The sequence below is a fragment of the Anomaloglossus baeobatrachus genome, chromosome 5 (assembly GCF_048569485.1).
Source record: "Anomaloglossus baeobatrachus isolate aAnoBae1 chromosome 5, aAnoBae1.hap1, whole genome shotgun sequence".
In the NCBI taxonomy this organism is placed as follows: domain Eukaryota; kingdom Metazoa; phylum Chordata; class Amphibia; order Anura; family Aromobatidae; genus Anomaloglossus; species Anomaloglossus baeobatrachus.
In genome coordinates, this window is record NC_134357.1 from 580,795,124 (window position 1) to 580,815,857 (window position 20,734).

Genomic DNA, 20,734 nt, shown 5'->3' on the forward strand with positions numbered 1-20,734 from the left:
ACTTCTTATTGATTTCTTAATAAATGTTAAGTTTTATTTTGTGTCTCTTTTTGAGATGAGTAAGAAACCCCTCATTGCTATTTTTGACTATATCTTCTGAGGAGTTATACATTTGGTATTTTGCTATTATACAAAACAATAAATAAGCTCCATATTTACTATCTGAATATAACACAGACCAGTCCTGCCACTCTTCTATCTGCTGCAGCTTTAGCGCTGTCTCCAATGCATCTAGTTACATTTGCTGGAGATGGCACAGCTGTATACTGTGTGTGGTTTGCAGCTTGTCAGTGGTATATGGCTCAAGAGTCTGAAGCCAATGATTGTCTGCAGCGGTCACATGAGGCACCTGGGCTGTGATGTCTGCAGCCATTGTAAACAGAAGCATCATGGAATTTAACACTAGAGCTGTCAGGTGCAACAAAGATGAGGATTGATAGTTTATTAAAGGGATTGTCCAGACAAAGGTCATTACCTGGAGACCAGATTCTGTAAAAATAACAAAACAAATTGCGTTCCCCTGCTGTCACCCTCCTGGATCCAGCGCAGGTCGTCCTGTGCTCTGTGCCAGCATTATCTCACCGTTCTACAAGACACAGGATCGCTGCAGATTGTGATACCTGCAGATCATGTTACCTGACCGCTGCAGCCTATCACAAACTGCAGCAGTCTTGTGTCTGGTAGAACGGTGACATAATTAATGCTGGCACAGACCACAGGACGGCCTGCGCTGGATCCAGGAGGGTGACTGCAGGTGTGAATAATTTATTTTGTTAGTTTTACAAAATTGAACCCCTATTAGATCCTTTTGCCAGACAATGTCTTTACAGTACATGTATTATTTCACACAACTCCTTTATAGGGAACCTGCCAGCTGAGACCCATGAGCTGTGGCAGCCTGTACCAGACAGTGGCTGTATGATCACAGCCAGGTATATGTGACCCTGACAGCTGAGACCCATTAGCCATGGGCAGCCTGCACCAGGCAGTGGCTGTATGATCACAGCCAGTTGTGTGTGACCCTGACAGCTGAGACCCATGAGCCGTGGACAGCCTGTACCAGGCAGTGGTTGTATGATCACAGCCAGGTATATGTGACCCTAAAGTGCTGCGGAGATTCAGAGGAGAAAACACTTTCATAGATGTCTGGGACTAAGCCGCAACTAATACTATAATACTAATCGTCGTATAGATGTGATGTCTGATACACGCTGCTCGATCCATGGGTGACATGTATCCGCTGGCTGGATCCTTTTAAGCAGCGCTCTATATGACAGGTGGGTACACCAGAGAAACAGAGGAAATACAAGAAAGAACAGCCACACCATAGACATCATTAAAGAAGCCATCACTAACTTGTTTACTGATGGAATGTGTGTTTATGCATGTAGTATGATAATATACTCACCTACCACTGCTCTCACTGATGTCCAGCGCTGTTTTGCTCCTTTTCTCAGTGACATCACTGCTCTCCCGTATCTCCGGTGTCCAGCACTGTTCTGCTTCTCTTCTCAGTGACATCACTGCTCTCCCGTATCTCTGATGACCAGATAGATAGATAGATAGCAACACATTACAGTTGGACTCACCCTCTCTGTAAATGATTGCACATGGTACCAAGCACAGCAGGTTCTTCACTCTGGAGCCTGCACTTCCATCTTCTCTTGTGGGGCAGCCTCCCCTCCTCCTGGTGCTCGAATGCCGTTTTCTCTTGAAATAATTTCAGTGCAGGACGGGGGGGGCAACTCAGCCATGAGGGGAGGCAGGGGCCTTGTCTGTTATACAGCGGCCTATCTGCTCTGCTGCAGATGTAGCTGGTGGTTGGAGACACCTTTGTAGCTCTAAGGCCCGTTTCACACGTCAGTGAAAAACACAGACGTTTTTCACTGGCGTGTAAAACACGCACATGTCCCTGCATGTGCCGAAAATCACGGCACACGTAGGTTGTCTAAGTGCAATCCGGGCTCCGTTCTCCGTGGCCCGTGATTGCACTTAGAGATTCACTCACCTGCGCCCGCTCCCGCTGTCCATGGTGCTGAATCCTCCCGCGACGCAGCATCCGGCCGGCGGTGACCCCTGCAGGAGCTGCTTCCGGGTCGGCTGTGTCGCGCATAATGAATATGCGCGACAGTAATCAGCCGGCACAGAAGGAGCAGGGAGAACGGGCTGCAGAGGACATCGCTGGAGCCGGGTGAGTTAAAATGTTTTTTATTTTAAAAGTACGTTTTTTTCTGGCACGTGTTTCACGGACCACACCACTGCGTGGTCCGTGGGACATCAGTGATGCCATAAAAAAATGGACATGTCTCCATGCAGCAATCACGCACACGCGGGTACGCCGCACGGAGACACGTGCAGTGACAAATCACTGACGTGTGAGCAGACCCATTCATTATAATGGGTCTGCGTATGTCAGTGATTCTGGTACGTTTAAAAAAAAGCACAAACGTCCCAGAATCACTGACGTGTGAAAGGGGCCTAAGACACAGACATCCTCTACTCGGCCGGCAGCTTTTGCAGAGGTGATGAATCCTCCGTCCTGCAGGCCTCTAACAGGGGAGGGAAGGGGCCCATGTCAGCTCAAGATAATCATATGCATTCAGCTGATTTGGGCCCCTGTTTTTCTTGTTAGTATTGAAGCTGCCACTGACAACAAAGGAAATTCCCATGTGTTTTCAGGCCCTCGGGGCCCCCTCCCGCTCAGGGCTTCTGTGCATCGTGGTATGTCCGCCAGTGAATCTTGTAGTTATGATACCTTTTAATGGTGAACAAGAATATAATAAATGATGTTATAAAGCAAGCTTTCCAGACTACTGACGTCTCTTCATCAACTACAAGATTATTATTTTGTTTCTCCCACTGAGAGCAATCAATCTTTATTCACCTGGAGAACACGGCACCAAACTAATCATTACCATCACTAATCACCATCATTACCCTTCGCAGATTAGATTCTTCTTCCCATGATTTTCTTAGTTGTCGGCATATTGTAAGTACGCTGTCATTTGGTTTTACAGATTAGAGATCTCGGCAGCTAAGGGTCAACATCTTCTATTTTCAGGGGATAAGGTGGATCCTACCTGTAAAGCTGGGTTTACACGCTGCAACATCGCAAAGGACATCGCTGTAACGTCACCGGTTTGGTGACGCAATAGCGACCTCCCTAAGTCTCTGCTAAGTCTCTGGTGAGCGTTCAAACAGGCAAACCTGGCCAACAACTCAACAGCGATCCGGACCTGCAGAGCGACCTAGCTGGTTGTTGGGGACGTTGATAAGCAGCCTTTTGAAAGGGAAGTTGCTAACAAAGTCGCTGAAAAGGCTTCACACACTGAAACTTCATGCTGCACAGCGGGAAACAAAGGACCTAGGAATGATCCTGAACGATTTGTAACGATTACAACTTCACAGCAGGGGCCGGGTCGCTGATAGGATTCACACACTGCAACATCGCAAACAACATCGCTATTGCGTCACAAAACCGGTGACGTTACAGCGATGTCGTTTGAGATGTTGCAGTGTGTAAACCCAGCTTAAGAGCTGGCTGATACAGATCTCACTCCAACAGAAAGGCGTCCAATGCCCAAAATAATGGGGACAGTGTTGGGTGGAGGAGCATGTGGTTGTCTAGCAGCAGAATGGTGACCATTTGATATGGCCGGACTACAACCCTGATAAAGCAGCCACAGCCGGTGACTGAGAAGAATCTGTGACTTCTCTGCAGTTAGTGGTCACTACTCACCTGGGCGGTTATCTGTAGGAATCTCCTCTTTACTCCGCTCATCACCCCTCACATATGTCTCTGTAGTATTAATATGGGGCAGATCTTCCCCCTGAAACAAATATTGTAAAAGTCACAGACAGATGGAGAAGTTCCATCTATGATCAGCCCTAATCCTGCCATCTCCACCGCTCTCATTACACAAGTATAACACATATAATACTGGAGGATAAAACAAGACTGAGCACTAGACCTTCACAGCCGTCTACACATCATAGGGGGATTTCATGGCACCTTCTCTCCATCTACCTGATGATCCTGAGGAACATCGGGGTCTTCTTGTTTACAGTCCTGTGGGAGAAGAGGACGGGGACATCTCTCTGGTGTTGTTCTCTTACTGGATAGACCTGGAGGAGACACATACAGGGACTGAATTCATTCCTTACATACAGATAATTATAGGCCGTGTGTATTTAGTCCTGTCTATTACCTGGTGATGTGAGGGGCTGGGGAACCTCCATCATGACGTCCTTGTACAGATCTTTGTGTCCTTCTAAATACTCCCACTCCTCCATGGAGAAATAGACGGTGACGTCCTGACACCTTATAGGAACCTGACACATACAATGATACCGTCACCCCCGATCCCTTCATAGTGTTACTGTATAATGTCCCAGCATTCCCAGCAGTGTCACCTCTCCAGTCAGCAGCTCAATCATCTTGTAGGTGAGTTCCAGGATCTTCTGGTCATTGATGTCCTCATGTATCGGGGGGTGAGGTGGAGGCCCCGTGATTGGGCTCAGGGGTCTTCCCCATCCCTCAGACACAGGGGCCTGACAGCGCTCACTAGAGGTCTTCTTCACTACTGTGTAATCCTGGTTATGGAGAGACACAGTAAGAAATCTCACTCCAGACATTTCCAGAGTCCTCACCTCTCCAGTTCTGTCCATCTGTTATTCCCATAGATAAGAATGATGTAATGTGACGTCATCAGAATCTCTCACCTCTCCAGTAAGCCGGAAGAGGATCTCTAGGGTGAGGTGTAATATCCTCTCCGCCATCTTGTCCCTGTCCATATCCATCCTTCACGGGGCAATCAGGAGAATTCTCTTCTATAGAAGATCTCCACTGAGAGGATCCGATATTGTAGGGACCTGAATGGGGAGAAGATGACGATGGAACATCATAAAGAATCCGCTGTAATAATACAATTACTGGAGATACAAGAAATCTCCTTCACTATAGGGAAAACCCTGAGAATAGAACAAGATGGAGACGACATTTCCCAGTCCAGAGGCCAGAATATCAGCAGAACGTATGTGACAGAGACAGATAGAGCCGCCGCCATTATATCTGAGGAGCAGAGAGAGAAACCTCCCCCGCCCCAAATAGTCTCAGAGCTGAAGGGGTTAATGCCGCCTGCCCCAGTAATGGGGAATCTCCACACACCTCCACCTGCAGAGCCGCACACTAGATATATGGCTGCTCTGTGCTTCCAGGACCTGTGATGATGTCACATGGAGGGGAGGAGTCAGGGGTCACATGATCAGCTCCTCAGTGTATGTTATTCGCTGTTTCACAGTTGGCAGCGTTGTGATGTAACGCTCTGAAGTGATTGTTCTCCACGTTGTAGGAAATCCCCATGGATAACGTCATCTGCGCCCCAAACACTGAGGCCAGGATTTCCCGGCTGAGGACGGGGTCTTGAATGTCTTTTTCTGGGGCGAGCCTTTGTGCTGATAATCCATGGACTGACGTTTCGGCTCCGGTCCGTAGTGCAGTACACAAGCTTCATCTCCTGTCACAATTGAATGCAGAAAGGCGTCACCTTCATTCTCGTCTGTGGCTTTCATGTCAGACGTCAGCATCCGGGGCAGCCATCGTGCACAGATCTTCCCATAACCAAGCAGAGCAATAATGTGACTACACGTTCCTGTGAAATGCCGATTGTGCTTACAATTTCTCTCTGAGTGATATGACCATCATCCTGAGTCTACGTTTTCCATGTGTAACTCCGTGGTTGCTGTCACAGGACGTCCAACTCTTTTTTTGTCACACAAGTCAGACGTTCCCGCCTCACCATCTTTAATCTTACTACTGGCCCAACGACGCACAGTGCACATCAGCACAATCACCATACACGGCTTGTATTCTCTGATGGATCTCCTTTGGGGTGACACCTGCTGCTGTCAAGAATTCAATGACCGCACGTTGTCTAAATCACATTGACCGACCGTCTGCACAGGGTTCATTCTTTACACTGTAATAACACAACCGTTCATTGATAAGGTTTCCTGTCAACTGGAGCAGTAGAGGAGAGTCTAATGAACAGTCCAGTACCTGCCCCATACCAGCGCTGCCATCTGAGAGGAGTTATGAAGGTGGAGGCATTACTTTTCATTCAACCCTCATATTATTTTGTTTTTGGCCTTACAGCCCCATTTCTCTGACCTGCGCTCAGTCCTGGGGGTCCTGCGCTCTCTGTGTTATAGATTTGGGGCGTCTCCGTAGACGTTTTTCAAGGCCTTTCCCTTAGAGCGTGCTCACACTGTTGTATATTTTCTCATATATCAGACTCGAGTGTGGAGCCGAGTGTCATTCACTATAATTAGATTCCATCATAAGCAAGAATCAAATAACAGGTGCGGAGAAGATGGACAGATTAAGGGGTTTATATATCTTTTTAGTAACTATTACGCTACATAGATACATGTAGGTTGATACCAACTACTTACCTGCTCTGCTGTGAGCTCCTCTCTCTTTGCACAGAGGTCATGTTAGATAGTTGCATAGGTTGAAAAAAGACCTTGGTCCATCTAGTTCAACTTTCCTCCACCAATTTTACATTTTGATATTAAGTCATTTATAACCGACAATGTTGTGTACTGAGGAAATCCAACTCTTTTTTTAAAAGCTGTTAGTATGTGCCATTACTACCTCTTGTGGTAGGGCATTCCACAGTCTGACTGATTTAACTGTAAAGAACCCTTTCCTATTTAGCTGCCGGAATCGCTTTTCTTCCACTCGCAGTGAGTGCCCCCTGGTCCTTAGTATTATCTTTGGAAGAAATAAGTCATGCGCCAGTCCTTTATATTGACCACACATGTATTTATACATATAAATGAGATCTCCTCTGAGACGTCATTTTACTAAGCTAAACATATCTAACTTTTTCAGCCTCTCATCATATCGGAGGCCTTCCATTCCTTGTAGTAGTCTACTTGCCCGCCTTTAAACTGACTCTAAAGCGGGCTTTACACTCTACGACATCGCTAATGCGGAGTCGTTGGGGTCACGGAATTCGTGACGCACATCCGGCCGCATTAGCGATGCCGTTGCGTGTGACATCGATTAGCGATTTTGCATCGTTGCAAAACAGTGAAAAATCGCTAATCGGCGACACGGGGGTCCATTCCCAATTATCGTTACTTCAGCAGTAACGAGGTTGTTCCTCGTTCCTGCGGCATCACACATCGCTGCGTGTGACGCCGCAGGAGCGAGGAACGTCTCCCTACCTGCCTCCCGGCCGCTATGCGGAAGGAAGGAGGTGGGCGGGATGTTACATCCCGCTCATCTCCGCCCCTCCGCTGCGATTGGGCGGCGGTTCAGTGACGTCGCTGTGACGCCGCACGGACCGCCCCCTTAGAAAGGAGGCGGTTCGCCGGTCACAGCGACGTCGTCGGACATGTAAGTATGTGTGACGGCTCTGGGCGATGTTGTGCGGCACGGGCAGCGATATGCCCGTGTCGCGCAACAGATGGGGGCGGGTACGCACACTAGCGATATCGGGACCGATATCGCAGTGTGTAAAGTAGCCTTTACTTCTGTATGTCCTTCTTAAAATGTGGAGCCCAAAACTAGATCCCATATTCCAGATGTGGCCTTACAAGTGATTTATAGAGGGGTAACAATACATTGGGATCACGGGATCTAATATCTCTTTTTATACACCCTAAAATCTTGTTTACTTTAGCAGCTGCTGCTTGACATTGAGTACTGCTGCTCAGCTTATTTGTAATCAGAATACCCAAGTCCTTCTGTTCTTTAGCCCAAGATTACTTCCATTAAAAGTATATGCAGCTACAGGATTACTCTGTCCTAGGTGCATTACTTTACATTTATCAACATTAAATCTCATTTGCCAAGTATCTGCACATTCTGACATCTTATCCATATCGTTTTGTAACATTTTACTATCAAGGGCAGTTTTTAATATCATACATAGTTTGATGTCATCAGCAAAGACTGACACTTTACTATCAATCCCATCCACAAGGTCATTAATAAAGAGATTAAAAAGGATTGGTCCTAGCACAGATCCCTGCGGTACCCCACTGCTAATTATAGCCCATTTAGAGAATATACCATTTAAGACTACTCTTTGTTTCCTATCTTTTAGCCAATTCCTTACCCATGTGCATATAGTTTCCCCTAGTCCCTACTACTGGAGCTTTAGTATAAGGCTATTATGTGGTACAGTATCAGATGCCTTTACAAAGTCCAAATAAATCACATCAGCTGCATTACCAATATCCAGGTTTGCACTTACCTCCTCATAGAACCTCAACATGTTGGTTAGACATGACTTATCTTTCATGAATCCATGCTGTCTGTCAGTTATTATATTATTTTTTTCAATATTTTTCCATGTCATCTCTTAAAATGCCCTCAAAAACTTTGCATGCTACTGATGTCAGAATTACTGGATGGTAGTTGCCTGGATCCACCCTCTTACCTTTCTTAAATATCGGTACCACATCAGCAATCCAACAATCCTGAGGAAAAAATCCTGTTACAAGCGAGTCTAAGAAGATGAGATACAGTGGTCTGTCAATTACTGAGCTCATTTCCCTCAATATTTGTGGATGAATGCCATCTGGCCCAGCGGATTTGTCAATGTTTAATTTACTCAGACGCAGGCGTACTTCTTCTTGTGTTAAATTAATATCAGGTGGTGAACTTTGATTTTTGACTTGTTGAATGATCCCTGAAACAGTCTTTTCCTTGGTGAACACGGATGAGAAGTGACTGTTTAATATCTCAGTCTTTGCTTTGTCCTCTATAATTAACTTGTTACTATATTTTAACGGACCAATACCATCCTTTGTTTTCTTATTTGGCATTAATGTATTTATAACAAATTTTGGGATTTATTTTAATGTCCTTGTCGATTTTTGTTTCAGTAGCTAATTTTGCTTCCTTTATTTCTTTTTTACGTTTTCTATTGAGATCCTTATGATCTTGAAATGCTATTTCTGTATTCTCACCCTTCAAGATTTTGAATGCCATTTGTTTTTCTTTTATTATACTGTCACGCTCCCCGGCTCCCCTGTCACGCTCTCCGGCTCCCCTGCCACGCTCCCCGGCTCCCCTGCCACGCTCCCCGGCTCCCCTGCCTCGCTCCCCGGCTCCTCTGCCAGGCGTCCCCCGCTCCACAGCCTCCATGCCCCATCACCTGCGGTCCCCAGGCAGCCCGGTCCCCGCTCCCGGCGCCCGTCGGCAACTCTGCCCCAGCCCGGCTCTCCTGCCTCCTGTTCACCGCTCCCTGCTCTGGCTTCTGGCACCCGGGCCTCGCGCATGCGCATTAGGGCGCGCGCGCGGTCATTGACCCTCTCTTAAAGGGCCAGTGTCCTCCAACAGGATATTGAAGAATCAGGTACAGGGTATATAGGGAGATCCTTTCCAAGTGGGTGGGGCCTGTTCTTCGTGTTTTGCTAAGCTAGGAGTCAGGTCTCCTTGTGTCTTGTGGTATACTTACCTATCTCTTTCCTAGAGCCGCTCCTGCCTCGCCAACCGGTCCTGACGATACCCGAACCCCGAACGGTGACGGTCTGCCATCCCGTCAGTTCATACCATCTCCAATCCCTGTGGTGACCCGTCTTCTCGCTCCGTCGGTTCCGGACTCTGCCTGACGTCATCTCGGCCTCCGAACCTGAGCTCCGTCACCCGGACCACCTTCAGTGACTCCGTGGTCCCAGGGACTTCTACACTCCACTCCTCTGAACGGACTGTCCTGCTACCCGTAGTGCTACGGCTACCGGGCACCTTGCCTTCGGTAAGGTGTTCAGCCCAGTGGATCCACCTCCTGGGTCTGCCCGTCCACCTGGCCCTAACATATACTTTGTACAGTCTTATTTATCCATAGAGGTGTTGTTTTTATTCCTAGACATTTTTTACTAGGAGGTATACCGTATTTTTCAGACTATAAGACGCACCGGACTATAAGACGCACCCTGGTTTTAGAGGAGGAAAATAGGAAAATAAAACTTTAAGCAAAAAAATGTGGTTATGACACACTGTTATGGGGCGAGGATCTGCTGCTGACACTGTTATGGGGGTAATGTCCCCAAATTCTCTACTAAGGTACCCCATCTTGGTAATGAGCCCCCTGCCTTGTATATGATCCTGCTATAAACCCCCATCCTGCTCATATACCCCCATCCTGCTCATATACCCCTATCCTGCTTATATACCAGCATCCTGCTCATATTCCCCCATCCTGTTCATATAACCCCATCCTATTGATATACCCCCCATCCATCCTGCTCATATTCCCCCATCCATCCTGCTCATATACTCCCATCCTGTTCATATATCCCCCTCCTGTTCATATATCCCCATCCTGTTCATATACTCCCATCCTGTTCATATACTCCCAACCTGTTTATATACCCCCATCCTATTGATATACCCCCCATCCATCCTGCTCATATTCCCCCATCCATCCTGCTCATATACTCCCATCCTGCTCATATACTCCCATCCTGTTCATATACCCCATCCTGTTCATATACCCTCATCCTGTTCATATACCCCCATCCTGTTCATATACCCCCCCATCCATCCTGCTCATATACTCCCATCCTGTTCATATACCACCCATCCTGTTCATATACCCCCCATCCATCCTGCTCATATACTCCCATCCTGCTTTATGCCCCCATCGTGCTCATATACCATCCTGGTATATGGTCTGTATCCTATAGCACAGAGAAAAAAAAACAAACGGGGGGGCGGAGCTGGACATGGCCGAGTGAGGACGCTACTTGCTGGAGCTCCTCTAAATAAACCCCTATAGTGCCGGTGTACTATCTATAATGGGCAAATCTGCTCCAAAGAAGAAAAAGCCCAGCACCTCAGGGCAGCCCCCTGCATCCCAGGGCAAAATTGGGGCTTACCTCACCCGTAATAGGGAGCCTGGGACCCTGCCACAGCCAGGAAGGGAACTGCGGCCTGCAGGGCTTGAAGGAAGCACCATCCCGGTGCCCGAGGGGGCGACAAGCCTGGAGTCCCAAAGGAGACAAGAAGCAGCAGAGGCCCCCCACGATCCGGGAAGACCCTCCAAAAGACCCATGGCGGCGGCGGGAGCTGGCGGATCCACCACAACGGGAGACACGGTACCGCCAGCGGCGCCATTCCAAGATGGCGGCCGCGACCTGGAGACGCTAGCAGGCGGACCAGGGCTGGAGGCCGGACCGACCACGAGCGCGGCTCTACCCACCTTGCCCTCCGCTGCGCCTCTGACGGAGCCGGGGAGCCCTGCCATCCTGCCTGCAGCCGGCGCTGGTGGAGCTGGGGGAAGTGTGGCGTGTGGGCGCGGGGCACACAGGTGCTCGGGCTCAGAAGATGAGTCACCGCTGCGGGCCCGAGCACTGAAGAAACAGGTGCTGCAGGAAGAAGCTGCACTGCAGGCACCAGCAGCCCTGTCCTCACCCACAGGCGCAGCGACCAGAGGTGAGAGGGGAATAGGAGCCGGTACTGGTGGCCTGCTGAACTATAAAGCCCAGGTACAGGGGTCTCAGGAAGAGCTGGGGAGCGGGACCCGAGCCAGAAGGGGGAGTAGCGGCATCAGCCTCTTATCAGGAGACACACGACCCCCAGGAGGACCTGGAAATAGTGGAGGGCCCCATGAACTTTGGATGGCTGCCAATGAGTCCTGGGGGATACCCCAGAGGGAAGTGCCCCCTCCCTCCCCAGATCAGTGGTCCACCGGATCCTCCTGGGCTGAGAGCCCAACTGCCGCAGGCGGGAACCTAGAAAGGGGCCCATTGATTCCCATGAATGGGGGTCCCAGGGTACTGGGGTCACCACCAATTTGTCATGCATCTATGCCACAAGTATGGGACGATATAAAGAACCCCCAAAACACACAAACGCTAATATATGGTCCAGCCTTGCAGGATTCTTTCTATGCATACCCCACTATACCTCACGCTGCCGCCTCGAGGGGCGAGGATCGCCCGGCATCCCTGGCAGACCTGCGGGCACTGTTACAAGCAATCCCCACCAAGAACGACATTGCAGCATTGGCCAATCAAGTAGTGGCGGAGTGTAAACAGGAATTTATCCAGCTGCGGCAGGATCTCTCCTCACTTACTCATAGGGTTGACACCCTGGCGGAGCAACAATCAAATTCCCAGATGTCCATTCAATCTATCCAGGAGACTGTAGAAAACCAATCCAAGCAACTATTTGCCCTTCAACAACATGTGGATGACTTAGAAAATAGAAACAGACGGAATAATTTACGAGTTAGAGGTCTCCCGGAATCTATTGCTGCTCCTGATATTCCCGCTGCTCTCCGTGCCATTTTTAACAATCTGCTAAAGAGACCACCGGGAGCTGCCCTTGAACTTGATACAGCCCACAGGGCTCTACGCCCTCCAGATCCAAATGACTCCCGCCTGAGAGATATTGTATGCAGAGTGCATTTTTTCGCTATAAAAGAGGCCATTCTACAAGCAGCCAGGAGGAAACAGAATCTGTCATACAATGGCTCTACTATCCGCATAATGCCAGATCTCTCACGACACACTCTGGCCCAACGTGCGACTCTTAAGCCCCTTCTTGATGTCCTAAAAGAGAGGGGTTTACCGTTCCGGTGGGGATTTCCATTTTCCCTTTCGATACAGAAAGATTCCCGATGGATGGTCCTACGTTCCCCAGAGGACCTCCCGGCTTTTACTGAGAGTCTGAATTTGCCAACAATCTCTATTGCAGCCTGGCCAACCACTCTACTCCAGCCTTGGGTGCCCAGGGAACGGCTTGCCTCTTCCAGACCAACTCCCCCTTTCGAGTCCAGCAGGGGGTTGCCTCCAAGAGGAGAACGGGGCCGCAGGGCGGGCCGTCCGCGGTAACCAATATGGAGGAAATTAATAGCTGAATACGCCTATATGACTTATTCTTTTTACAGTATTTTACAGTATTTTGAGTTGCTGGGCTTCCACACGTTGCATTCCAGTCTTTTCATAGCCCGTATTACATAAGCATTTGTCACTTTTACCGGTGTCTATGGTTATCCTTAATGTTTTTTAGTTTATACGGAGCTCTGCTCGGTTATGTCTGACATCCTTTCTCCCCAAATAGGTTGGGATCCCCTGTCCTGCCTAGATGAGGCGGATATGTTCCCTAGGAACGTTTGTTCAGATTTAGTTTGTTGTGCTAGGCTTTTTTTGCCTGTTGTTCTTATTGTTCTCTTCTCTCTCTTCCTTTATTACCTGCTACATTCTGCATTCCTTAAGTCTTCTTTTCTTTCTATCTTCAGCGGCTGGGCTGATCGTGTTCGATCCCTTCTCTTATATATTTCTAATATCCTATTTTTTTATAGATGGCGGACCTAACCATCGCTTCTTTCAACACCAGGGGCCTCAATGTTCCGGAGAAAAGGTCACAGATATTGTATCATCTCCATAAAAGGAAGGTGAGGATAGCGTGTCTCCAGGAGACACACTTCAAACAAGGACATGCCCCTATTCTCAAAAATAAATATTACCAGACGTGGGTGTCCTCGGACAACCCTGACTCCCGCTCTAAAGTGGTGGCAATAGCCATCCATAAATCCCTCCCACATCAGATCCTAAAGTGCACGACAGATAGTCTTGGAAGATATATAATTCTTTCGCTGAGGGTGGGGACCCACATCTTCACAATAATTAACGCATACGCCCCAAATCAACGACAGGACAGTTTTATTTCCCGTTTGATCGACGTCGCGATTCCCCTGATACAGGGTACAGTGATTTTCTGTGGTGACCTTAATGTCACCCTAGACCCTACCTTAGACAACTCAAAGGGGAAATCTAGCATTGCATACTCTACCATTAAACGTATTAAAAAAGCTTTATTGCGCATTCAATTGTTCGACACCTGGAGAATACAGCACCCATCGGACAGAGACTATAGTTTCTACTCCCACACCCAGGATTCCTATAGTCGCCTTGATTACATACTAATACAACATAGCGCGCTCCCCTGGATCCAACACACAAAAATGGATAACATATTGTGGTCAGATCATGCGCCGGTTTATTGCACGATTGAGATCCCCTCTCTTTCGACCCCTAGAGGGTCGTGGCGGCTGAATGAGTCATTGTTACTGGATGAGCTTTGTGTTTCTGATATCCAAACCTCTATTGCAAGGTTCATGGAAGACCACTCGGTAGATGACACAGCCCCCACTTATAAGTGGGAAGCATTGAAATGTGTCCTACGAGGTATTTTTATTAAGCACGGGTCCCGAATCAAGAAAGAAAAGGCCCAGGATATAGTAAAAGCTCTCCATAGGGTTTCTGAACTGGAGCTCATCCACAAGCGAGCCTTATCGGCCACAAATTTACAAGCCCTCCTACGAGCTAGGTTTGAGGTTAAAAAATTGCTTGATTCCTCATATCAACGTCTAATGCAGGTGGGAAAGGGGAGGTTTTACGAGTTTGGAGATAAACCCGGCAGACTGTTGGCAAACGCGTTGAGGGAAGAGAGAGCCCACACCCTCATCCCCTGCATTAAGAACTCACGCGACGAATTACTTTACGCCACCCCAGACATCTCAAACACCTTCCACAACTATTATTCAAAGTTATATAATATACCTGCTGAACCCCCTAGCTCGGGTGAGGGGTACCCTTCAATGCCCTCACCTTTTAGATGTCTCGATAGCTCTGTAATCAATAGCTTGGAGAGCCCGTTTCTACTGGAGGATTTATTGGCAGTGATTCGCGACACTCCTGGCAATAAGAATCCTGGTCCCGATGGGCTCCCCGCTAAATTTTATAAATCTTTTTCAGAACAATTAGCGCCCCTTATGCTCCTTTCCTTTAATTCAATCTCAGAATCTGTCCCCTTTCCGTCCCAGTCCACCACGGCTCATATCTCGCTGCTCCGTAAGGCCGGAAAAGACCCCACGACGTGTAGTAGTTTTAGACCAATATCGCTTCTCAATGTAGATTTAAAAATCTATGCCAAGCTTTTGGCAAATAGACTTGGCCCCCTACTCCCTGACTTGATCCACTTGGATCAGGTCGGGTTTGTCCCTGGTAGAGAGGCAAGGGACAACACCATAAAAACTCTAGATTTAATCCAACACGCACACACTAAGAAACTCCCCTTGATGTTGCTGTCTTTGGATGCTGAGAAGGCTTTTGACAGGGTTTCCTGGCAGTCGCTTTCTCAGACCCTAGAGCATATATGCCTGGGACCGGTTTTCTCGTCTAAAATTATGGCTTTATATAATTCCCCGACTGCCCACCTTAAGATTAATGGCACTCTGTCGAGACCCTTCTCCATTCGAAACGGGACCCGACAGGGATGTCCCCTGTCACCGCTATTATATGTCTTAGTTATGGAACACTTGTTGTCGGCCATCCGGGCGAACCCGGACATACAGGGCATCAAGATCGCCAATCGGGAACATAAGTGCGCTGCCTTCGCTGACGATCTCCTTTTATATCTGTGTAACCCTACCACATCCCTCCCATCCTTAATGACAGTGCTAGACCGTTTTAGCAAGTGGTCCAATTTTAAAATCAATTTCGATAAATCACAGGCCCTAAATATATCTTTACCCCAATCAACTGTGAATGTTATAAAACCAAACTTTCCTTTCAGATGGCCACCTCATGGTAGTATTGGATATTTAGGCATTAAAATCCCTTCTGACCTGTCCAGGCTCTTTCAACTAAACTACCAAAACTTCCTGTCACGGCTCGAGGAGGATTTAGCTCTGTGGCATAGGGGCACTCTCTCATGGTTCGGCAGGATCAGTGCACTTAGAATGACGGCCCTGCCAAGATTGTTGTATTTGATACAGACGGTCCCGGTCTATGTACCGGCAACCTATTGGGCCAAGATGCAACGTATATTCGGTCGATTTGTTTGGTCTGGAAGGCGCGTCCGTATAGGGAGTAGCATCTTAACTAGGACTAAGGGTGCGGGGGGAGCGGGATTGCCTGACTGCAGAAGGTACTACCTGGCAGCCGCCCATGCCAGGGTCCTAGACCTTTTACATAACTCTGGCTCTAAGCTTTGGGTTAGTCTGGCACAAAGTATGTGCCCCTTATCATTACCGACCCTGCCCTGAACCTGGCCGCTCCTCACCAAGCATAAGATTGAGATGTCCTATAGTACTAAACAAACATTGAAAACGGTCCACTCTGTGTCATCACGCAATCTCCTGATCCAGCCTAGAGGGCCCCTTATGCCACTGACCGATAACCCGGAGTTTTTACCGGGAGCATCATCAAACAATTTTCTGGGAAGCACGAAATTGAATCCTTTGAGACTAAACCGGGTGGCCCCGGGGGGTCCCTCCTCCCACTACGGGAGATGACAGAGAGCCATAATTTCAGACTACGATTCCATTTTGAATATGCCCAACTCAAACACTTCTTGACCTCACAAGACACTGTCGTGGCCCACCCTCCGTCCCAAACACCCTTTGAAGACCTTTGCACTGGTACCTCTGATACGCGCCATGCAATATCAAGAGTGTATAGGATTATGACGAGTGCAGTAGAGGTGTCACCTCCTCGCTTTTGTAAAGCATGGGAGTCAGAGCTCAATCAAATGATCTCCAAGAATCAATGGGAGCGGTGTTTCCACCTGACCCACAGGTCCGTGGTTGCCACTAGGATGCAAGAAACCAGCTATAAAATACTTTCCAGGTGGTACAGGGTTCCGGCGTCTCTTCATGCATGGTGCCCCGAAATACCTGACACTTGCTGGCGCTGTGGAGCCCAAGGTGGCACCATGTCTCACATCTGGTGGCACTGTCCGAGCCTGTCGGCCTTTTGGAGCAAAGTACTGGCAGCCATACAGGAGGCCACAGGGATCGTAGTCCCCAGTCGCCCGGAGGCAGTCTTATTGTACATCTGTAGCATAGCGGAAAGGGTTTTTAAGAAATCTATCTTGGGCCACCTTCTCCAGGCCGCTAAGACAGTGATTCCTCGGCGCTGGAAAGATTCTAACCCTCCGACGTTTGACGAGTGGGTAACTGAAGTAAATGTGATTCACCGCATGGAAATGGTGATGGCCCAGTCACGTGGGCAAACGGTGGAGACAGCCACTAAGTGGTTCCAGTGGGAATCTTTCCTATCTAGTAAAAAATTTCTGGACCTAATTTGATCTCCGGAAGGGGGGCACTCTGGTTTGTTTCTTTTTTTTTTTTTTCTATCTTTCAGACAGCTTACGCCACACTTTCAACAAATCTTAGCTCAATAGACATTGTATCAGTCCCGGTCGCTTCACCTTACTCTCATTCTGCTTTTTATCTCTCCTCCTCCTCTTCTGAACTACCCCTTCTTCTCTGGATTCTATGACTTTACTTGCCTTAACCTCCTCTTGTTGTTTTATCATTATCTAAGGCCTTAAATGATTATCTGTGTACCATTTCTGCCATCCATAGAATATTACAAAGCCCGCGAAGGCTTAGCATTGCATTGACTTTTGATTAGCATTATTGATACAACATGGATGTGTGTTCTAATACTGTATTCTTTTGAAAATTAATGAAATTTTAAATTGGAAAAAAAAAAAAAACAAACGTTTATACTCACCTGTTCCTCACTCCATCCAGCACCGATTATCTTCATATCTGCGCCACTGATCTGTGTGTGTGGAGCCGTTCCCCTGCAGCACGCGATGTCTTCCTGTCTGTGCCGATCAGCTGATCAGCACAGATCAGCTGATCGGCACAGACAGGAAGACATCGCGTGCTGCAGGGGGACGGCTCCACACACGGGGACAGGTGAGTGCACTGATTAACTGCACCCCGCACTGATGATGACGCGCGGAGGGCAGTGAATACAGCCGCACATGATCACTCCAGGCTGTATTTGCCAGGGGTGATCATGCGGACCGGCTCTTTACTATGCGCGCGTCCCCGCTCGTCCTCCCGCCCACCTGTCAGTGTCGGCTTCTGCGCTGAGAAATGGGCGGGAGGATGGGCGTGTATATGTAATGAGCGGGCCCACGTGGTCACAGCAGGCTGCTACAGCCTGCTCGTGCCCCCGATGACCCGCTCCACCGCAGCACGCTCATTCCCGGCCGCAGCCCTATAGTCAGACCATAAGACGCACCCCCAACTTTCCCCCAACATTTGGGGGAAAAAAAGTGCGTCTTATGGTTCGAAAAATACGGTATTTTAGAGGACTCTAGTAGTATATCCTTAAACTTACCCCATTTATGTTCAGTATCCCCAGTTACTATGACTTTGTCCCAATCTACACAATGAAGCTCTTCCTTTAATTTGTTAAATCAGCTTTCCCAAAATTCTAGGTTTTAGGATTTCCCCTTTTAAATGTTCTATTGAATACTACTTTAAAGCTTACCATATTATGATCTCTGGTTCCCAAGTGCTCTCGGACCTGTAGATCTGAAATTGTATCCGGTCTATTTGACAGGACCAGATCTACCAAATTATCTCCCTTTGTCGGTTCATCTACCATCTGAGAGAGGAGATTGTCTTGAATAGTAGATAAGAACTTACAACTTTTAGCACAACCAGAAGATTCTATGTCCCACTGAATGTCTGGATAGTTAAAATCCCCATAAAAAGGACCCGATTATTATTATTATTATTTGATGACTTTTCAATTTGTTGCAGTATTTCACCCTCTACCTTTCAGGTATGTTAGGAGGCTTATAGCAAACTCCAATTAGTAGCTTTCCGTTATTCCCCTCCCCATGTACATTTTCCCATACTGATTCTGCATTGTTGCAGTTCCCACCAATGTCATCATTGAGCACAGGTCTTAGGTTAGATTTTATAAATATACACACCCCTCCACCATTTTTGTCTTTCCTGTCTTTCATGAATGTAGTATAACCCTCTACGTTTGTCACCCAGTCATGGCTCTCATCCGGTTTCCATAATGCCCACCACATCATAATCCATGCATGACATTAGTCTCCAATTCATTCATTTTCTTTGCAAGACTTATTGCATTTGCCAGTAGACATTTAATAGTATTAACACATTCCTCACTCCTTGCCTCCCAACTTTCCTTGCATGTCCCAGACCCCCCTAATCCTTCATTGACCCCTACTGTTTCACTGTCTCTATATGCTCTATCTATTCCCTTATTTGTTCCACTACACTCCCTCCCCCCAAATCCTAGTTTAACCCCATAGCGACGGCCTAACGTCTCAAGACGTCAGAAAAACAGGGTACTTATTCTGTTCCGACGCTTTGAGACGTCAGGCCGGAAAAAGCTTGTAGCGCCCCCCCAGTGACGGAAAATCTTGGGGGTTTCAGCTAACGGAGCTAGCTGACACCCCTAAGATTATGAATCGGGGTGTTTTTTTTGGGTGTTTTTCTTTGGACCCCGATAATGTGATCGCCGGTATACACCGTATACCGCCAATCACATAAAAAAAAAGGCAAATAATACTGATTTCTTTCTCATCTGACATGATCAAACATGTCAGATGATAAAGAAATATAAGCCCCTAGTGCCCCCAAGGCCCCCGGTACCTGAGATTCCCCCCCACCCCTACCCCTCCTCCGGAACATTCAAAATGGCACCGAAGTGCACCGAAAACTGCCGCCGGCTCTGCATTCATTTACCTCGATCTGAAATGATCAAACATTTCAGATCGCAGGGAAATGTCCTCCCCCTGACCCCTCTTCCGGGACACCGGAGCACTCTGGTCCCCCAGAGCCCCCTCCGGTTCTCCAGAGCCGCCCCCCTTCCCCCCTCTGGAGCATGCAAGATGGCGGCGCGCAGCGCACAGTAGCGCGTGGCCACATTCATCCTGCTCTTTCTGCCGCATGTGACACGTCACATGCGACAGAAAAGTTGTCCCCAGGTCCCGCCAGGTCTCCCGCCATCACCCCCCATCAGCCCCCGGTCTTCCCCGTTACCTGGCTGCTGTTCCGTCCCCGCGATCACTCCGCCTCCTTCTGGAAAGCTGGCGGCGCATGTGCAGACAGCGGCTGTCAGCTGGATCCTTGCAAGCAGGGACGCTGACCTCGTTGCTGCACATGCTGCTGTACTGTGGACCAGGGGAGCGTGAGTGCAGTAATCTGCAGCCACACTCCTCACATGAAGAGCCTGCTGTTCTAGAAAATGGGGGGTACGTTCTGTGAGTGTGCCCCTCATATTCTGGAATGAGGTTACTGCAGGTCACTCTGCCCTAGGTTGGACCGGGGCAGTGTGAGTGCAGTATTCTCAGATTACTGCACCCACACTGCTCATGGAGAGCTTGCTCTTCCAGAAAATGGGGGATACGTTCCCTGAACGTGCCCCCTATATTCTAGAAGGTCCAGAGTCGTCGTGGGACCTCCAAAATGGATTACAGCGACCGGAATTTGTTTATTTTCAATAAATTGGTGAAAGAGGGAATGTTTCGGGAAGTGTTTTTTGAAATAATTTTTTTTTTTGTCTTTATTTTTTTCTATTACTGACTGGGTTAGTGATGTCGGGTATCTGTTTAGATGCCGTGACATCACTAACCCCAGGGATTGATGCCAGGTGACATTACAGCTGGTATCAACCCCGTATATCACCCCGTTTGCCACCGCCCCAGGGCGCGGGATGAGCTGGGGCGAAGCGCCAGGATTGGCGCATCTAATGGATGCGTCACTTCTGGGGCGGCTGCGGTCTGCTATTTTTAGACTGGGAAGAGTCAAATAACCATGGCTCTTCCCACCCTGAGAATACCAGACCCCAGCTGTCCGCTTCACCTTGGCTGGTGATCTAATTTGGGGGGGACCCCACGTTTGTTTGAGTTTTTTTTAAA

At 48.3% G+C, this 20,734-nt stretch overlaps 1 protein-coding gene across 1 annotated transcript in view; it reads right to left on the reverse strand.

Annotated features, from left to right (window-relative positions):
* LOC142313125 (uncharacterized) overlaps window positions 1–20,734 on the reverse strand; it is a 149,721-nt gene that overhangs the window by 17,440 nt on the left and 111,547 nt on the right. Inside the window, exon 3 of the mRNA XM_075352111.1 lies at window positions 3,740–3,830. Within this exon, the coding sequence (XP_075208226.1) occupies window positions 3,740–3,830 (91 nt within the window). The remainder of the gene's footprint in view (window positions 1–3,739; window positions 3,831–20,734) is intronic.